This window comes from Mustela erminea, chromosome 1 (genome assembly GCF_009829155.1).
Source record: "Mustela erminea isolate mMusErm1 chromosome 1, mMusErm1.Pri, whole genome shotgun sequence".
Lineage (NCBI taxonomy): Eukaryota > Metazoa > Chordata > Mammalia > Carnivora > Mustelidae > Mustela > Mustela erminea.
In genome coordinates, this window is record NC_045614.1 from 37944834 (window position 1) to 37970669 (window position 25836).

The window sequence follows — 25836 nt, forward strand, 5'->3', positions numbered from 1 at the left end:
GACCGAAGGGGTTCCTAGGCAGTGTAGGGCACTGTCATGCTCTGTGGTTTGTGGATAAGGCAATAGTTCAAGAGAAACGCAGCCGCATTAACCACACATGCGCTGTGTCGTCGGGACAAGACAGGAGCAGTTAAATACCTTTCTATAGGCAGCTTAAAAACATTTTTAAAAGATTAATAGTTTTCAGTTTTTGGAGGAATTTTTTTGGAGAGTAGAAAAATGTGCTAGTTTACTACAGAAATTAAACTAATGTTGCTTTTGCCTGAAATTACCTAAGTCGGGCAAAAACAGTTACTTTGGAATTTTTTTTTTCACTAGATTCCAGAAAGTTCCCTCTACTCTTTACTTCACTTTTGTTTTCTTTGTTTGAATATATATAAGTATATACATATATATGTACATTCAGTGAATATATTGAGACATCTCCATGGGAATATATAAGCACAGATTAGTGAGCAATGCCATGCCTACTGAAAGAAAAGAAGATGCTGAAATAACTCCAACCTAGATGTGTTTCCCCCAAAATGGTTTGTTTTAATTTGTTTGAGTTGAAAATCACTTTCCAAGTTGATACCACATCTTTAAATTTTTTTTTTGTAAGTACGAGGAGGTACACAGCATAATTATGAATTACTGTAATTATCAGAAAAGAAGAAAATATGATTTCTGAAGCACATGCTTTATTAGGTGCTGAGTAAGTAGCTAAACATGTATTTCTTTCAGGTTCCTATATAAGTAATAGTTTAGTGAAATGATATGATTCTGTTTTAATATCCTGTTGCTTATTGTACCTGACAAACAGAAATGAGGAAAATGAAGAATTGACTATCTGGGGTCATTTTCTTGAAACTTGCATATAATTCCCATTTATGCTCATTGGAATAAAGAAGAGCATTTCTGTAACAAATTAAGAACATGCATAACCTGTTATGACATAGTCATAGACGTATAATAATGTGGTCTAGAATTACAGTACTCTCTTGAAGTACATCATATTCAAAATTCACTGGAGATGTCTTAGAGACATCTGTTGTAATTACAGGAACATGGTTTCTAATTTATTTAATTCCCTTTCCTACCTAAACTGTACATATAAGTGAATTTTAAGAGACTGTATAAATAAATTTTTAATTACGAAATCATGTTATACAATACATTATTAATAATAACCAACAATGCATAATGTTTATGCATGAGTCCATTACAAAGACAAGCTAATGTATGTCAATTCTAAAAGAATGCACTAATTTGTCCTGAATTTGTGAATGAAGTTGAATCCATGACGTAAGCCAATGAATGCAGTAACCCAGAGTGGGTTAGCATGCTCTTTTACAGTCAAGAAATACCTTGTACCTATGGCAGTTAAGAGGTACTTAGGATTTGTTCATCACATGTGATCAAGATCTTATTTTTCAGCGAGCCATGCGGTTACAAAATTTGGAATGAGACCATAGAGTTGACAGTATTAGATTTGTCAGGCAGGTGCAGAATAAAATGGTCTATAGCATCCAAGAAATGTGTACAGTCCTTACATCTCGGCACATAGAAATCACAGCCTTGTTGTCACAGAATTTCCCCTTGGGGCCAGAGGGTCTGGAGGAATGTGGTTAATTTCACTGGGCTAGCGGTAACAGATTTCGGAAATCTCCATAGCTAGCTCCAGACACTCACTGGTCTCGTGGCAAGACTCAAACAAGCTGCAGTCCACGTCACAGTTGCAACTGCAATCGTTCCGAGAGTGGCTTTCATCCGAGGTGTGGTGATACCTGTGAGAGGGGCAGCACAGGTTGGTACACACCGTTTCGCACGTATCCGGGAGCATCAGGAGACAGTCCCAAAACTGGCAAAACAGACAGGTGAGGATAAGGGAGGCACACTCCTCTGTTTAAAGAAGAAGAAGAAAATGAATAGTGGCCCATACGGGGGCATCTCTGAAGGACAGGCATGTGCAGTGACTTTATAGCCAACTCTTAATTGTCCGTATTAGGGGTAATGTACATCATTATTCTCTCAAGCTTCCCCACCCCCCACGCAGGACTCCCTCTGCTTAAGTAATTGCTTTATTAACTTCCTGAGCATTTCTATTGATTCCACATAATCTGATTGTTTAAAATGCTGTCACTCTTCTGAACTCCTTTATTTACTTTGCCTGCAGAGGTGCTGGGAAACCACACAATTCACTACCTATCTGGAAACCTTGCAACTGTCTGAAAACTAACAGGTCCTCCCCAAGGGCAGAGAGCTTTCGGGAGCAATTAGGATTGGGGACAGGGAGAGAGACTGTACAAACTTTTGGCTTCTTGTCTCAAGGATTTGTCATTTGTATGGTGTGGTTTCCCAGGAATCCACCACATCCGTATTTCACATGCAAGCAAAAAGCACATTTCAAAACCCAATACAAATGATTTTTAAATAGTTGTAGTTTTGATGTTAGTTGTATTTTATTTTTAATCCCTGTGTCCTTTGTGCTCCAGTTAATGTGAGGCCTTGATTTTATGTTCATGTTAAATGGAAATGTGTCATCATAGGCCTTAAAGAGTAGAAATCTTCTCAATCCTCTTTAAGAAAATTGGTTTAAAAATTTACCACGCAGACTCGTGAAAATCTGAAAAGTATCTCCAAGGTATTGAAGGTAATTGGTAATTCTAGCCAAACAGCTGTGATGGGTTATAGATTATTATAGTTTTTGTTTCCATAAAGGGAATTAGTTAGAAGATGTAGCAGTTCTCTTGTTAAAATTATAACTTTTTTTTTTTTTTTTTAGTCACAAAGGTCTCAAAAATGTGTGAGCATTTTATAAATGGGTAGGTAAGCAATTACATGAGACATCATGTAATTAATTGAAGTCAGTATCCTGAAGATTATTGACGGTTGAAAGTAAAAATCTGGCATGAATTGGAGAAAAATTCTTCCTCCTGATGGGTTTATCAATCAATTAAAGTTAGATGTTCATCGGGATTTATAATTCTTTCACCAAGAATGTTAATGTTAATAACTTCGGGTTTTCAGACTTCAGTTGGCTGAGACTACACAAGCCTGCAGGAGTGATTTTGCTCCTGGAGTCCTCCGCTAAAGGGTTCTGAGTATTCTTAGAGCCCTGTTCATTTATTTCCAAGAGCGTTTTCCAGAAAACCTTTCCACTTTTGTTGTTCAGCTATTTGTTAACCTGTAAGAGGAGGGAGAACATGGAAACTTGCTCTAAAAGGAAAAAAAAATATATTTTGAAGATTTCTTTTAAAATACTTATATAAAGGTCTAAAGTGACCTTGCTTATAGGCAAACAAAAATCTTCCTGCCTCCATCCTGTCCTGCACCCCTCCCTCCATCCCTGCCTCACAGCCTCCTTTTTTTTTCTTCCCAATAAGACGGTGGTAAAGAATCTCACCATGACTTTTATGATGACTTTAATTGCCATATATTGTTGCAGGTGCTGTGGCCATTACTAAGTATTTCTGGGGTAGGCAGCATATCCCATAATACCCCTAGGGCGTGTGTACTCATCTCTTTGCCAGACAGGGTACCGTTTTTATTCACTTAGAGCCACTTTCTAGCATGTGGCTAACTCACCCATATAAGTCAGTGCAAACCACCCACAAAAATTCAGGAGTTCCTTAGCACAGTACCTAGACTCCGTTTCATGTATGTGTTTCTGAAGAGGGCGTGTTTGTCGTCAAAGATATGGAGCAGAAAACCTCATCAAATTTTACTAATGCCAAGAAGGCTATGCTAGCAGCCCCTGGCAAAGAAGTTCTCAGTAGAAAATATTCTCCATATCCTTCAGGCTGGACACTCGAGAGACTGACTCAGGCTATGATCATATAAAAATGATCCAGTGGGATCACATCCTTTGTAGATGGAGATGTGAGGCTGAAAATTTGGTTTGCAGGCAAGTTAGGGTGGGGGCTGGTGTTCCCTATCAAAGTATGAAATACCTATTTGGTATTGGACTTATACTTTCCTGAAAGCATATATAATCTTTTGGTTTAATTCTTCTTCCCAGCGTTTTCTCAAGCTGGCAGATTCTGGAGGTCTCCACTTCTGATGTACCCCCTAGATTTTATTTACACACACAGACACACACACACACACACACACACACATCCATGTTTGGCCTAGTATTTTTGCCAAACTGGCATTTGTTTTCGTCTACCTCTCTACTTTGCATTTGAGAATAGAAGAGCTCTTTTTTTTTTTTTCCCCTTTTCTGTGTATAAGTCAGTCCTTTTTATTTGGTCATAAAAGGCAGAACCTCTTGCCCAAAAAAACATGGCAACATTGGTGAATTGGAAACAGATTTTTCCAAACTTTCAAGAGCATTGAAAACTTTTCCTAAAAGGCATATTACATAGTTCTACATGGCCAGGCAAAGCTGTTTTGCATATGGACAATTTTTGTTTGTGCAAAAGTAGCCTAAGAAGTGGGGGGAAATTTGCAACTGTTTGAAAAGAGAGTTGGGCTTCCCCTATTCCGGAACGGGTGTGTTTTCCTTTACGCTATTTCTTGGGGCTTTCATGTTTAATAAACATGATACCCAAAGTCATAGCTCATGATTAGCACCCCTGCTCTCAGCCCATCCAAAAGAGTACGTTATGCTTCCGCTGCCTACTTTGGGTCTCGTTGGCAATGTCTTCCTTCAATCATCTTCCCATTTACCGAGGCCAGATTGCATCTAGATCTCCCCTCTCGCCCCATTCCACACACCTGTCCTCCTGACCTCCTCCTGTCAATGACTCGGGCACACTCAGATGAAATCAGCAGAAAGCTGGGACTCGTTCTTGTCATTTCCTTTTCCCCAGGATACCACCATCCTCCCTCCGGCTCCTTGCTGAGTTCTGCTCGTCCTGTCTCAAGTTGGTATGTGAAAATCAGAAGCCTCTACCCACCTCTAGGGCCACCTCCTGAGTTCTGGCCACTCTCAGCCAGCATCAGGTCAACAAGCAATAGGCTCCTATCTAACACATGGCTTTTACAGGAGCCCAGCTCAAGTTCATCAGCTCCTGTGATGTTTTTCACTGTAGGTGGGAAGAGCTCACTCTCCCCTTAAAGTCCCACATTCTTGCCATAGCCTGTGAGTCTCGTGATAGGTTCCCGCCTATTTTTCTGGCTTCCCATCCTTCTGTCCTCCTTGCTCACTGAACTAATTCAGCATCAGACCCTGACATACCCCATCTGAGAGACTTTGACCGTGCTCTCTCTTTGGCTTGTGTTATATACTTCCCCCTCACAGCTTGACCTGATTCTTACTCAGCCTCTGAGTCTTTTTCTTGAAACATCTTCCTTCTGAAAGTCTCATAGCATCCTGTTTTTTCTTCATGGTACAGACCATTGGAATGATATGAAACTAATCCGTGTATTAATACAGAGTTTCTCCCCCTACTAGAATGTGAATTACAAGAAAGCTCTGTCTGTTGTTGAGTGGATGAATGAATAAATGAGTGATGGGAGATAAGGAAAGTCATCCTCATTTTGTGGGTGAAAGGACTAACGCTTAGGGATTGTCCCTGCCTGTCCTGAATCTTTCAACTGTAGGGTGGTTGGGGGTGGGGGAAGAGAGGTTCACATCTCAGTCCTTCCGGATCCAAAGTCTGTGCTCTCTTTGCTGGTGTTATACTGGAAGCAAATGCACAGTCCTGGGCACTTTGTAGGTACCTCACATAGGTCCTGAAATAAACCAGAGTTGAGTACTATCATGTTCTTTTACAGACCAGGAAACTGTGGCTCAGGGAATTTAAGAAACACAGAAATGGAGGAGCCATGATTTGAGTCAAACTGTCCCCTCCAGAGCTCTGAACCCTGCAGCTGGCCTGCCCTTCAGAAGACTCCCACTTCTCTGTCACAGTCCAACATGGCGCAGGACATGGCTGGCTCCTGGAAGGCCTGCTACCCTTTCTCTCCCTGCTCTGCTCTGTCTTCCCAAGAAGGCTAACATCTGTTCTCCAAGTTCTGTCAAGTGGCCTCCTGCTTGCTTCAGCCAGTGAGAAGCAGTGGCAGGAAATGGGAAGGTGGGAAGAAGGGAATCCCAGGGGTGTTTCTCCTCCTCGCCCTCTGCTTTGAACGTGTCTCAGTCAGTACCTGTATCTTCCCCTTGATTTTACCTCTTTCTGGATGTCCTCCTTTCTGCGGCTCTTGTTAATGCCACTTGCTAGTTGTCTGCCTATTAATGGTTAGCTCCTAGTGGCCCATGAGTGGAGTCCAGGACTAGTCCTCTACTAGTGGCCTGGAGGGGACAAGGGAAGAGGTGGCAGAGCCTTGTTGCTGACGTCTAGGTGGCCTCACTGTTCCCTTACTTGGCTTTTTACCTCTCCTGATATCTTGTTAGGCGGTCTCTGCGTGTTGAAGCCCCTTTAAGGACGCCCCTGGCATCCTGGCCTGCTCTCAGAGTGGTGCCCATCGCTCTTTCCCTCCTCTTGCCTTGTTAAACCTGGATCAGGGAGGTTCCAGGATGAGCTAAGACCTGCAGGACAAGCAGCCCAAACTGGTACTTGACTGTGAACAAGAAGCCATGACCCCCCCCCCCCCCTCCGGTCGCCCTTAGGTTGTTTCATTTCCTTTGTATACCCCTAGGGTACATTTAGGACATCGAGGCTGTAATGTGCTAAGTGATACTCAAGTGATACTGAAGGATGAATGCAGCCTCCAGCCGTGCTAAATGTGCAGCTGGGGATTGGCTAATTAAGAGGGAGAATCTGTCTCATTAGAAAGGATCATGTTTAATTATAGTGGAAAAGGTAACGATGCAAAGACCTTCCACCAGTGTACCTGAGGTCAGCCTCATGGTCACGGTCCTGAACTCTCTGGGCTTGCCCTCCCTCCCCGCCTTTGATCCTGCCACCATGATGCCTGGGATTAAGAGGAGAGAGGGACAGAGGCAGGTTTAGCCGTCCACTGGAGTTCTCATAGCTTTCCTCAGTTCCAGAAACATAGCACCTGCTCTTTGGGGAATCACTCCCCAAAATAGCAAGAATATGGTTCCTCCAGAAGTGGCTCCAGAGAAACAATAATCTCCCTAACCCTCCAGACAAAAACCAAACAAACAAAAAAGGCAAATAAACGTGGCCCCAACCCAGTATCCTAATATGTTCATGGTCACTGTGCTGTCCCAGCAGATTCAACAGAATCCTGAGATTCATGATACAGTGACTCCAATGAACTACTCCAAGATTTTGGTCACAAAGTAGAAAAATTGGTTCCTACTTCTTCAACACTACTGATTTCTTTTTTTTTTTTTTTTTTTAAAGTCTGTAATGTAGAATAGGAATAAATAAAGTGTGACTGAATGCCTTTCTCTAGCTGGGGTATCATCCCTGAAGTTATCAATTTTAATAGCTACTTAAATATGTCAAGATCTATTTAAGTTCAGACAAGCACAACTAACGTTCAAGTCAGTTCTTTAGAATGAGGCTGACTAGATTTGGGTGATACTTAGTAAATTTGTGCTTATGTTTTTTTCTGAGCAAATGAACTGAAATAATTATAAAATTGAAACATTTTATAAGGTGACACTACTGCATTTAATTGTATGAAATTTACAGTGTAGAAAATGTAATCATTTTATTCAGTAGTCCATGGTGTAATTAAGACTATTCTTTTGAGGTATCTTGTATTTATGATTTTCCTCTTCCACCTGGATGAGATGTCTCAAATTCAAAATTATACATCAATTAGGTACATTCTCAGGCTTCTTTTTAAGGCTCCTGTTTTCGAGCATTGTGTGTATTCCTGATTTTATTACCCGCAGGGTTGCCTTTGCAATCAGAATGGAGCAACAGAAACAGAGACACAGAGAGTGCTCTGGACTTTTTCCATTTTATTCGGGAAAGGGACCACACAGGATGAGCCACAATTTACTAATAAAGTAATGTTGCAGCCCATAGTGTGTGATGTGCAGTAAAGATCCTTTTAAATTCCCATCAGAGCACACACCATGAACTGTGCTAATGGATGTAACACATTTTACAAAATCTGCATGTGTGAGGCTTTTCCATTCTGTTTTAAGTGGGGCAATGTATATAAATAATAGATATTAGCAATTAAGCATCCATTCCTATGCACTCATTTATACATTTGAAAATAAATTAACCACAAACTACATGAAAGTGGATGCAATCTTCTCTTTTCCCTTCTGTTTCCCCTGCTGTTCCTGAAAGATATTTCTGTATTTATCTCAGTACGAACAATGACCCCAGCTCTCAATTTCTGCATCCTTAAATTAATTACTATAAAAATTCTCTGACTTAACTCTTGAGATCCTTGATGTTTGCTGTTTAAGATAATGAGAGCTTCTTAGACACACTCGTGGGCCTTCGTTTGGATGTTTTGTTCTCTTTTTGATCCAGGTATCCCAAACTCTTAACTCGATGGGGGGATTTTTTTCACCATGTGGGAAGGGAATGGTGGGTTTTTACCTGTGTTGTCAGCCTAAAATCATGATTTCCTGGGTTGTGACGGCCTCTCAGGCAAGGCTTAAGAAAATCAGACTAAGTCAACTGTCCTTGTGAGTCTCCTTTGATCTTTTGAAAACAAAAAAACAAACAACCAAAAAAATTGCCCCAAAAAACCAGTAAGTCATGTATTTCCTGCATGAGACCCTGAGAATCAGTTGCCATTTCAATGGAGTGGTCCTTTGGCCCTTCCCTGAGAATACAGGGTTTCGGGTGTCATGTTAGCGGCACCAGCCCTTCTCCCTCTCCCAGAATCCCTGCTAGGACAAATCCGAGTGGTTCTGGAGGACACCGTGTTGTACTGTGTGGATGTGTGTACAAGGGCAATTCCTAATTCAGGGGTCATGACAACCAAGATCCGTTACGTGCATCCCTGAGACAATCTGACAAAATGCTCTAGTGTCACAGTGCTTTCTGGTATCTCAGAGAACTCTCCTGTATCGCCCGTCTTCTTGATTGGCATCAAACTCCAGCAAAGCCAGAAATGTGGGCATCATCTTGAATTTGAGGTTGTAACCTGACAGTCCACCGGCCAAAGTTATCCCCAAGCTGTGTGTTGTTGGGAGTGTCTGGGCTTCATAAAAGAAATCAAAGTATTGCCAACACTCAGAAAATTTGGCGATTTCACAAGATACTCTGTAGCTGGCAACTCTGAGCCTTGGTTTCCTTCCGGCGGCAATTAGCTGGAGCTGAGTAGCTGCAGTGCGCTTCACTTTATCCCAGTCCTCACCAATCCCTGTTGCTCACTGCCAGTCTAACTCATTATTCATATATCTCCTGGCACCTGCAAGCAATCGTTTCTGTAGCCTCTGGTCTAAAGCAGCCATGACAATGTTTGTTACAAGACCATAAGGAACACATGTTAGGGGGCACCTGGGTAGCTCAGTGGGTTAAGCCGCTGCCTTTGGCTCAGGTCACGATCTCAGGGTCCTGGGATCGAGTCCCGCATTGGGCTCTCTGCTCGGCAGGGAGCCTGCTTCCTTCTCTCTCTCTCTCTCTGCCTGCCTCTCTGCCTACTTGTGATCTCTCTGTCAAAAAAATAAAAAAATAAATAAAATCTTTAAAAAAAAAAAAAGAAGGAACACATGTTAGAAATTTCTCCCCTTGCTTTTTGAAGCCACAACCATAACAAAAGCAAAAATCTAATATCTATTATGTGCCAGGTCCATTATTGGAGCCTTTATACACGTTATTTCATTTGGTCTTCAAAACACCCTCACTCCATTGTATAGTTGAAAGACTCAGATTCAGAGATGGTAAAAAACTTATCCTGGTTTATATGGTTAATAAATTTCAGAGCCAGGAATTAAACAGATGTGATTCCACAGCTCCTGTTACACAAAGCCCATTTATTTATTTTTTCCTTATTTTCAAAAAGTAAATATTAATTTAAATATAGACTAGAAACTATACCCTCTTGTATTTTCCTTCGAGAAACTGCAAGCTTTCTTTAAATGCAAATGAGGATATGGAACGCTACAAAATTCTTGAATGGTTTGTGTCTCCTGTAAAGGGCATTATAAAGTCAACCTGAGTTAAATTACATATATCTTGGTGTGGTGTGCATGACTTTGAACGTGACTGCGATGACCATTTAGCACCATATCAATTTGAAACTGGATTTGCAAAAGGAATGTGCCTTTTATAGTCATATGCATGGATGGTTGGATATAGGTTGGCACTGACCAGAATGCCCAGGAAGTGATATCACCTAGAGGAATGAACCCTGTTTGCTGATGTAAGCATCGTGATATCTTTTATAGTCCACATCTATACATTCCCAACATTTTAATACCATTCTACTCTGCCTCTACTCCTCTCAGCCCAATGTCATGGGCTGAAATGGTCCCAGATTTGAGAAAACTTTACCATTCTTCTTTATCCCCTTCCCAGGTCCACAGCAAGCACGATTATACCTCACTGCAGCTATTTAAAGCACTTTGCCTCTGATTTCCAGCTTTGAGAGCAAACAATCTGCCAAGCACCTCATAATTGCAGAGTGACCTTGACATGTGTCATTCACCAGGGTTTTCAAATCGAAGTCTTCTTGTTTAATATTCATAAAGGCTCTTTTTTTTTTTTTTTCCTAACAGCATATGTGATGATTTTACAGGGACTGGGGGTTGGGGAGCTTTATTTAGAGATGGGTTGATTCGGAGAAACATACCATCAGTGTCTCTCTGATGAACTGAAGTATCAGTTTGGAGGTAGGAAAATTTCGTTTGGCATTCTTCAAGGGAGGACAGTGATGTGCTGGATTCTGACAGTTTTTTCTCACTGGGGGTTTCCTTGGCTGGTCCATCTGTGATATTGAATTCAGATACTGAATTTATAATGATAGCATTAATGGGTTTCTCGTCTGCAAGCTTTTCATTTGTGAGTTGCATATCTAGATGAAAAAAGAAAACACACATACACAAACCCACTATAGTTGACATGACCTAGTGATCTCAGAACGGACATTTGCAGAAAGTTTCACACTCAAGACGTTTGTGAGAATAAGGTCTTAAGAGATTGAAGCATCATTGAATGGAAACTTTTTGAATAAATATTTAAGTTAAGAATAGAAAAGGGCAAAAATCATAAAATTTTACACACAGTACAAGTTTCCCTATCACAGACATTTGTAACACTTACTTCCACTGTGTGTTTTTTTTTTTTTGTTTTAAAGTGATGGGTGGAGAGAATCAAAGAATTCATTCACTTGGATCAACAAAAGTTCATAGTTTGTTGTCAGCTTTTGGTCCAAGTGTTTTCTGAATCCCAGAAGCAGTAAAACGGTCTTAAATGCTGGATGGACAGTGCTGCTCAATAATGTATGTTATCGCAATCAAATGGTTTTTATTTCTTTGGTTCTACAAATCTCAGTTTCCTCCTCTGTATAAGACAAGTGGTTATAAATGAACCATCTATCCGCTCATACCTGTTTCTACCCTCCGAGACTCTCAGTTGCCATCCCTTCCCCTGCCTTAGCATTTGTTAGGTTCCTATTCAGGTGAGTGTTCATATGGCTTTTGAGGGTGTGCTTTTTGGAGTCTATTTTATTTCCATATAACCACCTGGAAGGGAACTTTTGGCAAAATCCTTGACCCTTGAGATTCTGGTTGGGAGAGGCATAGAAAAGACCAAGAAGGCCCAGGTGCTTCATGTATTTTAGAGCTCCCATATTCATTCATTCATCCATCCATCCATTCATTCATTCTTTCATTCATTCATTCTTCCATAATCATATATGGGTCTGTTATATAAGAAACACTGGGCTGGGCATGGGGGAATATAGTGGCACCTAGGACCAGCATGGTCCCCAACTTCCACAAGCATCAAAGGAGTTAGCAAAGAAATAGCTAAATCACAATATTGAAGAGTGTATGACAGAGCAATGGAAGATGAAATCATGTTAGAGTCTGGGTCATAACTTACCTATATACCCATTGCCCAGAATCCTAAGATCAAGAGAAGAGATAATAGAAGATACTCTCAAACATGCAGACCAGCTGGTTCCTGGGGACACATTAAGCCCTAAACCAACAGCAGTCTGAGTTATTTGGTGGCCCTCCTGGGAGATGGTGAAGATGCATTCCGGAGCCTTGCATTCTTGTGGCTAGCCCAATGCCTGTTTGATCCAATAATGCTCATGGAGTGACTGGAGTAAATAATACAACTCCCCAACCTGGCTTTTACCATGCTTACAACGACTCAGTGCAAGGGTACATTCTTCCCAGCATCCATTCACCTTTTCCGAAGTTGCTTTGTTTCAGGCAGATGGAAATCTCTACTGGGTCCTCCTGCCTCCTCAGTCAGTGGTTCCCAGAGACTTGTCTAAAGAGTAAAATAACCTGGGAAATCTTTTAAAACTTAAGAATTTTTTCAAGCTCAGGCAAGCCCTCCCACCCCTTGGCAGATTAGCTCACAGCCCCTAGGGGATTTCTGAAGCTCCCTTTGTGAACCTTCAAAGGTTCCTGCAAGGCATGGGAGCTGTCCATTTGTTCAGCCCACGCCATTGTCTTGTTTCTCTCTCAGCCTCCAAACAGCCTTGGCTTTCAACCAGGTTTGCTTTTTATTCCCTAGCCCTTATGTTGCTGGCTTTAAATCTCTTGGTTGTGGTTTGATTCATTTTAAACTGGACTGGTAGAAGTTACGGATCATGAAAACATTGACCACTTATTAATAGCAATTAACGTAATCATGAATAGATGGAATTAGCTCAACCGATTGGGAAACTCTAGACTTCCTCTAACCCCAGAGAGATTCAGCAAATTAATGTTGTAATGATAATGATGTCAAAATGATAGTTTATTTTGGGGGGGATATCAAAGTGCTGGGCAATCAGCTAATATTACAGATAAATATTCATTATGCTGTACTGATGTTTGGAGACAGATTATTTTTTGTCATGGGGAGATTGTAGGATGTCTAACAGCATCTTGTGTTCTATACCTACTAGATGCCAGTAGTACCCGTTGTCCTAGGCTGTGGCAAACAAAACTGTGTGCAGATATTGCCAAATTTCCCCTCCGGGGCAAAGTCACCTAGGTGGAAATCCAAACCACTGCTTTATACCCACACCCACATACTCCATGGCATGCCTTTTGTATCAGCTCCGGAGAGCTAGCGCTTACAAATCTTATTTACCCAAAGCATCACAAAGACTCCAGGAGGCAGATATTGTCAACTTCCCTCAACAGAGGGGAGTGGCTGGTGTCCCCTGCACACAGATGAGGGAGTGTAACCGAAGCTTAGATAGTTTATTTAGATAAGTTGTCCCAGTAGTCCTCATTAGCAAATGGCAGGACTAAGATTTGCATCCAGGCCCGGTGTATTCCCAAAGCTCAGCTCTCATCCTTGTCTCATGCAGCATCATCTCTGATTTGTCCTTCACTTTTATCTCTGCTTCCTAGCTGCAGAGACCGCCCATCAGCAAACCCCGCTGAGCCCAAAGTCCCGTACACCGTGCGTCACCCACCCAAAATCTAGCCTCGCTGGTTACTTAACGTTCCCGTTGCCTCTCTCCCTGAGCTCTGCAAAGCAAGACTACCTTCTTGCACGCTCAGGGAATTCTGCATCTTTGGTTACAGCTGCTGTACACTGTACATTAAAGAGCAGCTCAGAAAGAGCTGGTAGATAACGAAACCTTGATGAGTATAGAGATTGCGGCAGCTGTTTACTTACGGAATTAATTAACAATCAGTTCAAATTATCACACGTAGTCAGGCTGCATGTAATTTAAATTGCTTTTGCACAAAGTAATTCAGTAACAAAAAAAATGTTGGATAGAGGTTACTGGAATGTAAGAACATGCGGAGAGTACTGTATACAGCCAAGTGGTATATGATTCTCTTTTTAATTTTGCGACAATTTTAAGTATAGCATTTTGAATCTAAGTGGTGTGCTACATTAAGCAACCATTTGGAGCCACTGGGTTTGTACTGAGAGAATTTTGTGGCGAAGTTAAACTGCCATTCATAAAGTTATTTTAATTCTCTATCTCTGTTTATATTTTTATTTTTTTTCATTCCCCAGCGGGAACTATCTGTTGCTCATTAGAAAATCATCTGACATACACACATTTCAGACCCCAGTCTGTTCAACCCAGAATTCTGACATCTGAAGTGAGTCACAATTTTTGGGTGAATGTTACTGACATCTTCCATCTTTTATAGATGGAAAGCTAACAATAAATTTCCCCAGATTCCTCTCTTGCTGTGTTATTTGACATTGTATCCCAAGTATTATAAAGTAGCATAGGCTAAAAGGAGAAACATATAAAAAGTGGTATCACATCTCCTGCAGAAAAAAACCCGATTTTGGAATTAAATAAGGAACTCGTGAAACTATATTTGGGATGTTATACATAGTTCTTGACATTAACTTAGAGAAAATAATTTTTTAACAGAAAAAAAAAACACCCAAATTAGGACAAAAATTAGAAGCTCAACTCTATTTCTAAGGGAAAAAAATTTAAGTGTATCTTAAGTCAGTGAAATAGAAAATTCATGTTTGGGTTAGAAGTAATTGCAGAACCAATGGGCATAAACTTAAGTAACAGAAAAGACAGGCAGTTAATTAATTTTTTATTGCCATTGAGCAAATGTTATTAATTTAATTCAATTAACATTTATTGAGTGCCCACATGCAATGGATGAATCAATATGACAGGAGCTATTAATTTATTTACTTTATGTTATTAAGGAAACATTTTAATGATTTTCATTTTTGCTCACTAAATGTGACTTTATAATTTTTGCATCCATGCATTCTCTATTTGAGTGCATATATAAATACATATATTTATACATATGCATTCTAATGGTGAGTAAGTAGCATCTCTTCTTCCCAGGCTCCTCTCCTCCCATGCTATTCTTGCTTTTCTCTCCCGTCCCCATCACCTCTCCCCTCCCCTCCCTGGCCCCTTCGCTTCCCTTCCTCTTTCTCTCTCAGTTTAATTCCCCCACCTGCACAGTCTCTGTTTTTGGTTTCTTTTTTCCCTTCTAGTTCCTTCAACATGTTTATTCCCTTTATTCCTCTCTCTGTCCTCTTAGTTCCTCTCTTGGTGCCCTACCCTCCAAGGTCATATTTGTCCACACTCCCAATTTAATTATTTTTCTTTGTAAAGCTGGTCCCCAAAACTGTGCAGTTCATCAGCCAGCTGGGCCATGTTTACTGAGGGTTAGACTATGTGTCTGGCCCCGTACTGGGTTCTGGGAAATTCAGAGAAGAACAGCAAAGAGTCTCTTTCTTCAAGAGGCCCGTAGTCAGCACAAACTCTAGTCACACCCTTGTAACTGACTACTGGGACATTTTACGGCCATTATCAGCTAATCTTTACAATTAGCATATCTCTTTCTCCTAAGGCCTTATTCTTCTCCCCGAACTGGGTGACTCTGGAGATATCCCTGGAGAACCCACAATGCAATTTCTTTTCATTGTATTGTCATTTTTAACAAATTCCCAGTGCTTCAAAATATTCTTTGAATTGCCTCATCTTTCATCCCAAAATTTACCAGTTCTTTTTCATTTTTTCTCTTAAATATCTTACGAATGCATCTCAGATTTCTCATTCCCATCAGTACCACTCAAGATGAATCCTTTTGGTTCTTCAATCTGTATTATTACTGTCACCATTGGTCTCAGCTATGGTGACAACCCTCTCCAAGACATCGTGTATGCTGTAATCGGAGCGATGTTTTGAGTAATAGTCTTCTCATCATATTACTCATTAAAAAATCAAAACAAAACACGTACACACACATATGAACACACCAAATGTTAATAGCTCATTATTACTAGACTATTTTCCCATTCTCTTGTTCTGAATTAATCTATGTATTCTACTGAATCCATGGATTCAATAGAAATAGAAAAATAGAAAAAAAGAAATAAGAAAATAGAAAATAGAAAAAAGAATAGAAAAAGAAAAAAGTGTTAAGTTTTTCTTTTAAGTAGTAAACTCTAGAAGCCTACACAAACTTTGTCAGATAAGTCTTTAAAACAGGGTTATTTGGGGGCACCTGGGTGGCTCAGTTGGTTAAGCATCTACCTTTGGCTCAGATCATGATCTCAGGGTCCTGGGTGTGAGACCCATATTGGGCTCTCTGCTCAGGGGGGAGTCTGCTTCTCCCACTCCCTCTCTCTCTGTGCTCTCTCCTTCTCTCAAATAAATTAAAATCTTAAAAAAAAATTAAAAAAACAGGGTGGTTTAAATTCTGGACCAAAATGTTTAAAGTCAGTGTGTGTTTCAAAAGTATAGGCCATTTCTAAAGCTATCATGATAAATTATATTTTCCCCTGGATTTAAACTATCCTCTAGCTTAGAATTTTGTATTGTAATTATCTGGGGTTGAAATCAGATTGAAGCAGACAGATGACATTTCAAGATATAAGCTACCAAACCATCAACAAATAATTATGGTTAGTAAATGTAGTTAATTGAAGTAACACTGAAGAAGAAAAAAAAGGTGTTTTTTTTTTCCTTTGTATGTAGAGTTTATAAAGTTCATACAAATGTTGAGTAATTTTTGTTGTTAATACTAGAAGATAATGGGTTGTATTCTCCATAGCTTGGTAGGTAAGAACACAAAATTGAAGAGCATTCGACATGACAGAAATTACTGGAAATTATGAGAAAGAGCTAGAATCACAGTTTCTAGAGGTATAGAGAACTATTATGCTTATATTGAGGACAATTTTGGAAGCTGATACTTATGGCTAGAGACAGAACAAAATTAGGAAGATGAGGATTTCTCAGAACTGACAGATGCATATTGAAAGGTGACCGGTACTTTAAGAAGCTGCATTTAAAAAAACAGAAACAAAAACAAAAAGACAACCAAAACCACAAAACACATCTTCTTTTTTGGAAACCAAGTGGGGGATAATTTGTTCAAACTAAGGGATGAAACTCTTCTCACCTTTTCAAAGGACTGGAAATAAGTTATTCATGGCATGTTTCATTGCTATAGTCTATGAGATAGGACAAAATAAAATCTTGGGTTTATTACACCTCTTTTTTGGAAGGGAGTGGAATCAATGAGGTACAGATATTAGACACTTTTTTCCTGTAATTTTCAAATGCCAGCCCTGGTGAGAAGATGTCCTTTAAGGACTTTCAAGTTAAAGCAGTAGTTTTATACATCATTGTTTTGTCTTCTTGTGGTGCTTTAACTAAAACCCTGCCTCAAAAAGCATTAGATGAAATGTTTATCGAGGGCCATGACAAGGGGACATTAAGCCTTTTCAATCAGCATTAGTAAATCTTTTTTTTTTTTTTAAAGAGAGAAAAAGCAAAAAAATATTTGCTATTTGTCCCAATACAATAGCAGTGAGCGTTCAAGGTGAAAAGGATTAAAGAGGGGAAAAGAACCGAGAAAGGTTGAACACAGTCCCCTTGCCAAGCTTCCTCCACACCCTGCAAAGCATTTTCAGCCTTCTGGGACCGAAGTGGGGTTTTTGGCCTAATGCTTCTAGATCATTATCTGTTTTCTATTCCCCTGTGGTACACTCGGCACCGGTAGACAGACACAGGCTAAGTGATATACTTTTATAGCTAGATCCTAAGCTTGTAACAAGGAAAAATTCTGTCCTAGGAGGTGGCTGGATCTTCAGACACGGGAGCAGTTTGCAATTATGGGTCTCCCATTCATTTGTATGCAGTTACCTTCAGTTTAATGTTTGTATAAAGTGTCTCAAGAAATAAAGATGATGTTATCTCAGGAAAAAACAAATTGGTTAGCGGCTTTTATAGCTTGATGCACTTGGGTTAGTAATATGTTTAGGGCTTTAAAAAGCTCAGCGAAGCCAATCAGGCTATAAACTCATGCCTAATTGGTATTACATATACGGTTGCTTTTTTATTGTCAGTATTTAAATATAAATGTTAAAAATTAAGCTATAATTATTCAAAATAGTCTCTGTTATGTTAAAACCATCACAATTTATTCATCCCAACGAAGCGAATGCCACTTAAAGTCTCTTTCTTGCATTATCTCATTTGAGGCTCACAACAGTTTTGCAAAGTATTATTATCACTATTATATGAATGAGGAAATGGATGGAAGGTCAGAGATTTTAGTGGTTTGCCCAAGATTACCCTGCTGGTAAGGGGCAAAGCTGGTACTTGCACTTAGGTCTTCTAATTCCTGTGACTGTCAAACTTCATGTCCGCAAATCGCTTTCTGACACCAGGCACTCTGATAGGAGATCAAAATACTTTTCTGAAGTACAACTCCTGTATCCCTTCTGATGTTTCTCTCTCCAAGGGTAATTGACCTCACTAGTCATTGATTAAGGGAGGCACTGGGCACGTGTGCTAAAAACCAGAACTCCAACAAATGACTGCTTTTTCCATACCCCTCAGAGTCCAAAGCAAGTGTCATCCTCTATATGAAGCTTTCTGCAATGACCCTGACTCCAGCTGTAATTAATTGTTCCCCTTGGGAGTCCCCAGAGGTCTGGGTTGAGATCCTTTTTTTTTTTTTTTTTTTGTCCTGTGGTTAATTGCGGATGTATTTCTCTTCCCCTTCCTGTTGTGAGCTCCTAGAGGAAATGCATGCTCCATTCATCTTTGATTTCCCGGCACCTAGCACAGTGTCTGGCAGAAAGCAAGTGTTAAATAAATTTCAGATGACTGATGAACTGACTGACAGATTGAATGTGGGGTGTCTCAGCTTTCAGTTGACAATTGACTCATTTTCCCTGGGACAGGTTTTCTGAGCACATCTACCATCGGTCTTCCTCCCCCACTCTCGATATGCCGGTTAATCCTGATGAAAGTCTAAAAATTCTCTTTTGGGCTAAAATACATATTAATTTTTATTTTGATTTGAAGGCAACATTTGCATTGATATCTGTAAAACTGTGAAGAATGTAAAAAGGCACAAAGAAAATAAAATCCCCTATAATTCTACCACTATTAACACCTTATTATATTTGTTTCACAAAAAGACAATGGAAATAGTTGGTGTATATATATCTTTATATATGTCAGAGCTGGAATATGTCTATATTACAGATATTAAAATTAGAATAGAATATAGATGTTCTAATTTTAATAAATTATATATATCACATGTCTACTACTTGCAAGATGTGTCATTCAATTCGGTATATTATATATATTATATACAGTGCTTCCAAGATGTGCCACTCACTCTTTTAGGACTTTTCCATAAATGAACTCATTTAATACTCCCAGCAGCTCTGTGATAGTTACTACTGGTGCCATGCCCATTTTTTGGATGGGGACACTTAAGCGCAGTGATGTGAAGTGACTTACTCAAGGTCACACAACTACTAAGGGATGAAACTGTGATTTTTAACTTAGCCATCTGGCTCCAAGTCCATGCTTCTAGCCACGATGCTTTATTGTCCTCTAGAGATTTAACAAGAAAAACAGTATCGGGATTTTATTGAATACATTATATATGCTACCATTATATCAGGAGCATTTCTCTCTATCCTAAAGATTATTTAAAAACATCCTCAGGTCTCAATTCATGTGTCACTTCTTGGGTGAGGTCTTCTCTTACACTAAATCTAAAGCAATATTTCTCAATGGGGGCAGATTTTGGCAATGGCTAGAGACATGTTTTATTGTCCTGACAGGGGTGAGTGCATCTAGTAGTAGTACTAGTGAGTACTGGGTGAGTAGCCCAGGCGATACTGCTAAACATACTTCAAGGCACAAGAACTCCTTCTCCCTGCCCCTGCCCAAATAAAATGTAAAGACTATGGTTTCAAATGTCAGTAGTGCTGAAGCTGAGAAATCCATAGAGAAAGTCGTCCCAGGCTCTCACCACCAGCCAATTCCGTGTCTCATTGTCCTCATAGTGCTTTCCAGTATTCTGAAAATGTTTTGTTTATGTGTTTTTTGGTTCACTTGTGGAGTCCAAGTATCTTCTATCCTTGACTGAAATATGAGAGTTTTGTCTGTATTAATTAATTGCTATATCCTAGAAGACGACTTGGGACATAGTTGGTACTTAATGAGTAAGGGGTCAAAGAATGCATAACATTTCTTGCATGTTGTATCATAAAGTACTTAACAATTTCCCCATTTAATTAAAAAAATAGATTGTTTCCTTTTTTTGCTACTTGAGTACACTTAAGCATTACCTTCATGAATCTTTTTGTATATCTATTTGTTTATATCGGTTGAATTAATGCAAAATGACTTATTGCATTAATGGCCAGATTTCTAAAGGTCTGAATATATTGTACTAATTATTGCCTTCCAGAAAGATCATGTCAATTTATACTTACACCAATAGTAATTGGAAGAAGTTTGCTATTCTCAGGCCAATTCTAGATTTTACCAATAAATAATTGATTTTTATCAGTTTGAAAAGAACATTGAGTCAAGTTTCCAAATTTTCTAAATCCAAAAAGAGTCTTTCACTATCATGAGAGGTAGAAGATTTTGTTTTGTTTTGTTTCCATATGCACTGCCTTTCTGAGGAAACTTCTTTCCACAACTAAATTCATGGGTGATGCTGAGATCTCCTGCATTATTCAGAGTGGGTAGTAGATCAAGAACTCTTGTTGAACAAAGTTTATTGGATGATTGGCAATTGAATTTGGATCATTTAGCTCGTTCTTGCCTTTGTGTCACAAGGTCTCTGAGGTGACATATCAGGTGACAGACTTTGGAGGCTCCCGGTTTACTTCGAGACCTTGAGCAGTTAGTATCCATCAATGATACACCTGGATAAATGGAGAATAGAGACGTGTTCTACACAGAGATCCTGGGGGGGTCAGAAATCAAGCCCCACTGGAAGGAAGGGCAAGAAGTAACCAGGAGAAACAAATGACCTGTTTATTCACAACCCCTTTTTGCCCACAGTGTTTGCCCAATGTATTATGGAATCTATGAATCTAATTGAGGGGTTAAGATTTATTTTCCTGTTGGAACCATATGGTAGAAGTTGACCCTGTGGTCTCCAAAGTGGCATATATAGACCTAGCAGATTTACAAAACTATCCAATGGGACTAGAACATCTATTTACATTAATTTTTAAAAAAATATCAGTATAATAGCTATTTTTGCACATTTTATAATGTATATAGCAGTTAATATGGCAGCACATGTGTCCATTGTGTGTGCATCTACATGCATGTATGTCTACACGTATGCACACAAGCAAGCATACACACACGTGCACGTGTGTGTGTGTGTGTGTGTGTGTGTGTGTAATGGGCTTGCTATCCCTCCCCTTTTTTTTACTAATAAAAGTTTACAATAAAAACTTTGGAGGTCACTGGTCTAAGTAATAGACTAAGGTCAGCTCTCTCTCTGTCCCCCTCCACCTGAAGGGAAATCAATTTTCTTATTCTTCCTTTTGGTACCCAGGGTGTGGTTGCTGGAACATTTACAGCCACAGCAGCTGCAGTAGTGGCCTGAGTAGACTTTTCCTCTGAGTTTCTATAGTGGTAACAGGATTAACAGACTCTATTCTGGAAGTACTTGGGTGGCATAACACCTCCCAGCAGAACTATTCCTGACAAGGATGTGCAGATGGAAATGCATATTTATGTCACTTAAAGCCTACCAGAGACACAAGGATTTGAGCTATAACAATAAATAGAAAAAAAAAAAATCTCCAGCGTTTTTGGTAACCCATACTCAAGTGCATTGACTGTGCTTGGCGAAAGACCTACAGTTTGCTCTTTGTCCAAGCATAAAATATTCAACATTCACGCATGTTAAGGTAGACTATTCTGAATATATTTGAGAGTGTTAAAACAAGCTAGCACAAAGTTAGGTTAAGATTTCAGGTCTTAAAAATAACAGGACAATTCTATGAAGTGTTTGGGCCATTTGAAGGGGAAAAAAGTCTCCTTTAGAAGAAGTGTCCAATTATTCCATTTATTAATAATGATAGGTTTGAAAATCATTTTCAGAGACCGAATAGTCATTGTAATCAAAGTTTACAGTTTAAGATATCTTTTTAGCAAGCCTTGATATACCTTCTGCTAGCTTCCTTCTAAAATACTTAACGACAATAGAGAAAAAGAAAAATGTTCCCATCCACAGAATACATGTTATATTGACCTGGAGATATTTACTCTACACATCAACCCATTAGAATTGAACGGAAGAATTCAATCAGTCTGGCACTTATGCTGAGAAGGAAATGAGCAGTCTTTATTTCCCTGTTCCTGGCTCAGGAACCCAAAAACTGAGTTGCCATGGCTTTTGATGAGGTGTGCTTTGTGACCTGACCAGAGAGCTCTAACTCTTCATCACTCTAACCAATCCAGGTAGGGTTTGTGACAAGAAACAGAAGAAGACTTTCAAAAACTGTTCAGGGTTCTCATTAGGTTACACGAAGAGCTCTATGAAGAAAGGAGAAGATAATCTCAAGAAGCAAATTGAGATAAAAAGCCTACAGGACAGATCCAAAGGGACATGGTGAAATTAAAGATTCTGAAAAAGTCAAAATTGTACTTAGAGAATTAAAATCTGCCTTAGGAGCAGCAAAACACTGAATTGACACGGCAGAAAATAGCAGTAGTAATGTGGAGCACAAATATGAACAACTTCCCCATGGTACAAAGGTAAAAAAGACAGGATTCAAGCTATGATAGCAAAAATGGCACTAGGTACATGGATCAAAGCATGCTGCTGTCACCTAATAAGTAAGTTTTTCAAAGAAGAAACCAAAGCAATTTAAACGTAAGCTTTGTTCAAAAGATAATCCTGAAGTATATGTTCTAAGTAGAGACAATTTTTGAATGTGTACCTCACTGCTTAAAATTTAGGAAAAAGAGACTCACAATCCTAGAAAATATTTTGAATTACAAAAATAAAGATCTTTTTTCAAACATGCAGACAAGCAAAACTGTAGGAAAAAACTGTCCTGAGTTTGTCCCCTAATCCTTCTTGCACAACACGAAGTGCCAGAAAACAGCCACACAATATTTTCTCGATTTTGAGGGAATAAAATTATGCCTTGATCATTTTATCCTCAATCCGCTCGGCTTTTCTGTGCAGAAGTCCAATAAGTCATTCTCATCATGCAGTCTCAGGAGAAAAATGTCCTACCCCAGATAAAAGCAATGAAGACTTTCTTGAAAAAACTACTTAGAATCCTATTTTCACTTTGTGAGACAGCAAAAACAAAATCAGGAACTTAAGTTGTGAGAAGCTGAGGTGAGGAAAGGTGACAGATCTTCCCTAGGAATGACAAGGATACTGTTGGGGTGAGCTTCGGCATTCAAAACCAAGTTTCATTGGAGGATACAAAGCCAGAAACCAGGAAGTGTGTGGAAGTCTTTGGTCTCTTGTTTAGGATGGTATCTGGGTGTAAAGTAAGGAAAACTTTGCATGATTAATTTTTATTCTTGATTGTGGGAGTAACCTCGAAATGACATGTAAGAAAGATGCTCCAGTAAAACCTCCACTCACAGAAGAGTTTGCTGAATTTTCCAACTGAGCGTGAATTTTCCAATTTTCTCAATCTTAGGTTTTCTTAAATGAGCATTTCCATGCAAAGGGCTGTCCTGGAGCTTAGAAGGATATATTGCTTCATTGAAGAGATAGTCCCTTTATAAATGACAAATTAAAAATGAGGATCTTTAAAATGAGTGCCGAAACGTGCTAACATCATGATGCGGATTAGGAACAAAGATAGTTGAAGGGAAGCTTTAGTGGCTAGACTGGTCAGTGTAGTAGACACTGGTCATTTTCTTTTTTGGAAAGTGCTAGAGGTACTTCCTTTTTTAACAAAAGAAATGATGAAGGCAAGTATTGTATATTTTTATTCTTAAGTGAATTTCTCAAATATTTTCACAAAGAAAGGAGGAAGAGAGAATGAAGGAATGAACTCCAGATCATCACTCAAGACTCCGAGGAAACGGTGCTTTATTTAACAACTATTTGTCAGTTGCTACTGTACCTGGAAATCCTTCCAGGTCCTGGGAATACAAGGATGAATGAAACCCATTTCTGCCGCACAGACATCTCAGCCTTCCCTAACCTGTGAAGAAGAAGGTCATTTCTGTGCTTCCATACCATTCTGTGTTAAGTGCATCTTTCCTACCTTGGTGTCCCTGAGGCTAGCCCAGTGCTTGGCATAGAAGCCAAATGAATGTAGGTGTGTGTCAGCTTACAAAAACGGCAGGTGACTGAATGCTTTAATATGGTTCTCTGGCTTCTTCTAGTCCTGTGCACTTCCGTATATTACACTGCATCCGAATCGGGCACGATAATAACCAACGTGGGTGCAATATTTTCAGATAAAAAGTTTTCAGAGATGGAGCTCTCTGAAAACTAAATAGAATTATAGAATTTTAGATGTGGAATTAACTGTAGATGTCAGTCAGTTTCATTTCCCGCACACCAATTCATCCCTTCATTCATTCATTTAGCACCTGCTATAATAATAAAAGTAATGATAGTTAACATTTGCTTCACACTATGAGGAGCTTTGAATGGATTCTCATTTAATCCTCACAATAACCCAATGAAGAAGTTATTACAAGTTCAGCTTTCCTAGTGAGGAAGGGGGTAGTGCTTTATTCACTGTTGCATTCCTAAGCTAGCAAAATCAGAGTAAGAAGTTGAATTTAGGTTTTTGGCAACTATCATTTTCCCTCTTAACCACTGTGGTGTATGCAAGGGATGCAAAAGTGAGTGAGACCTAATTGTGCCTTCGGGGACTATGGTGTCTTTAACGGAGACTGCCCACAAGCAACCCTGGTCAACAGGTAGATTGCCCACAGGCAAAACTTCTATGCCATTTGTAACCCGATTTTTGTGCCAGTGTAATTCTGTTTAATAGCTAATGTCTGGTCAGAATTCCCCAGTGAGGCCAAGGTTCAAATAAAGGGGGGAAAAGGAGATTGTGCATTATGGGAAATAAGACAGTTTAGCTATTGTCCTACTTTCTGGGACTCTGATGCATATGATTATGTCAAGCTATCATTGTTAAGGCCATCTTCCTTGTTTACAGGTCATGGCTCAATTCGAAGATGAAGGTTGGTTCTCATCCTATCAGTTGGGTGGATTAATCACCTGATTGTCCCTTCAAGAGGCTCTAGCAATTAGGTTGTCATAGAAACAACAGCAACCACAACAACACTCTTGCGCCTGGCTGACATCCTGTAGATCTAGTAGGTAAGTGCTCTGGCTCTACCCAGTTTAGGAAATAACAATATTAACCACGCCCACCCTTTATGCTTTAGGTTTCTCTAGGTGCTTTTACATTCCACATGCTCCCCTTCAAGCTGACAGGACAAAGATGTTCTGCTGGTTCTTTTTGACTCTGGAAATTTAAGATCTAAGCTAGGAGTACAGTCATAGCAATAGAGTCTCAGAGGTTGGGTAAAATTGGAATTCTTGGCAACTGGAATTGGGGACTCTGAAATTCCCAGGTCTTCAGTTTCTGAAATACTTTTATGTTGCCATAAAGGTAAAACTAGTCATTGTAGTTCATTGTTAAGAGCTCATTGGCATTTGTATTTTTGTCAAATGAGTTATATAAAACTGCATTTTAAATAATTTTAAATAATTGATATTTATGGATTTGTTTGTGTCTGTGTGCTTGTAATTTAGTACTTCGGATGGCCAGGCTTTCAACAAAGCAGCTCCCTACTACTGCTGCATCTGCTTCGGATTAATCTCACTTTAACTGAATGCCAAATACATTTGCAGAAGCTCAAGAAGTTGAAAACAGTAACAGAAATTCTAAAGGAATAATACTTAAAATGGAACCATAGGGCCTCCTGGGTTACATGAACTTACTTACTACTTAGTTAATGGAATATTTAAACCTGAAATGAGCCAGCCATACTTTGTTTGAAGTTGTCCCTTGGTGATACAAACAAGTATAAATATACCAGGTGAGTCCAAGTCAGTAATTGTGCCAGACTGAAAGAGTGTTTTTTTTTTTTTTCCTC

The 25836-nt window shown here is 39.4% G+C and overlaps 1 protein-coding gene across 1 annotated transcript in view; it reads right to left on the minus strand.

Annotated features, from left to right (window-relative positions):
- Positions 1–1621: 1621 nt before the first annotated feature.
- MDFIC2 (MyoD family inhibitor domain containing 2) overlaps positions 1622–25836 on the minus strand; it is a 104122-nt gene continuing 79907 nt past the window's right edge. Inside the window, exons 4-5 of the mRNA XM_032340695.1 lie at positions 10609–10830; positions 1622–1881 (exon numbers count right to left, since the gene is read on the minus strand). Of these exons, the coding sequence (XP_032196586.1) occupies positions 1622–1881; positions 10609–10830 (482 nt within the window). The remainder of the gene's footprint in view (positions 1882–10608; positions 10831–25836) is intronic.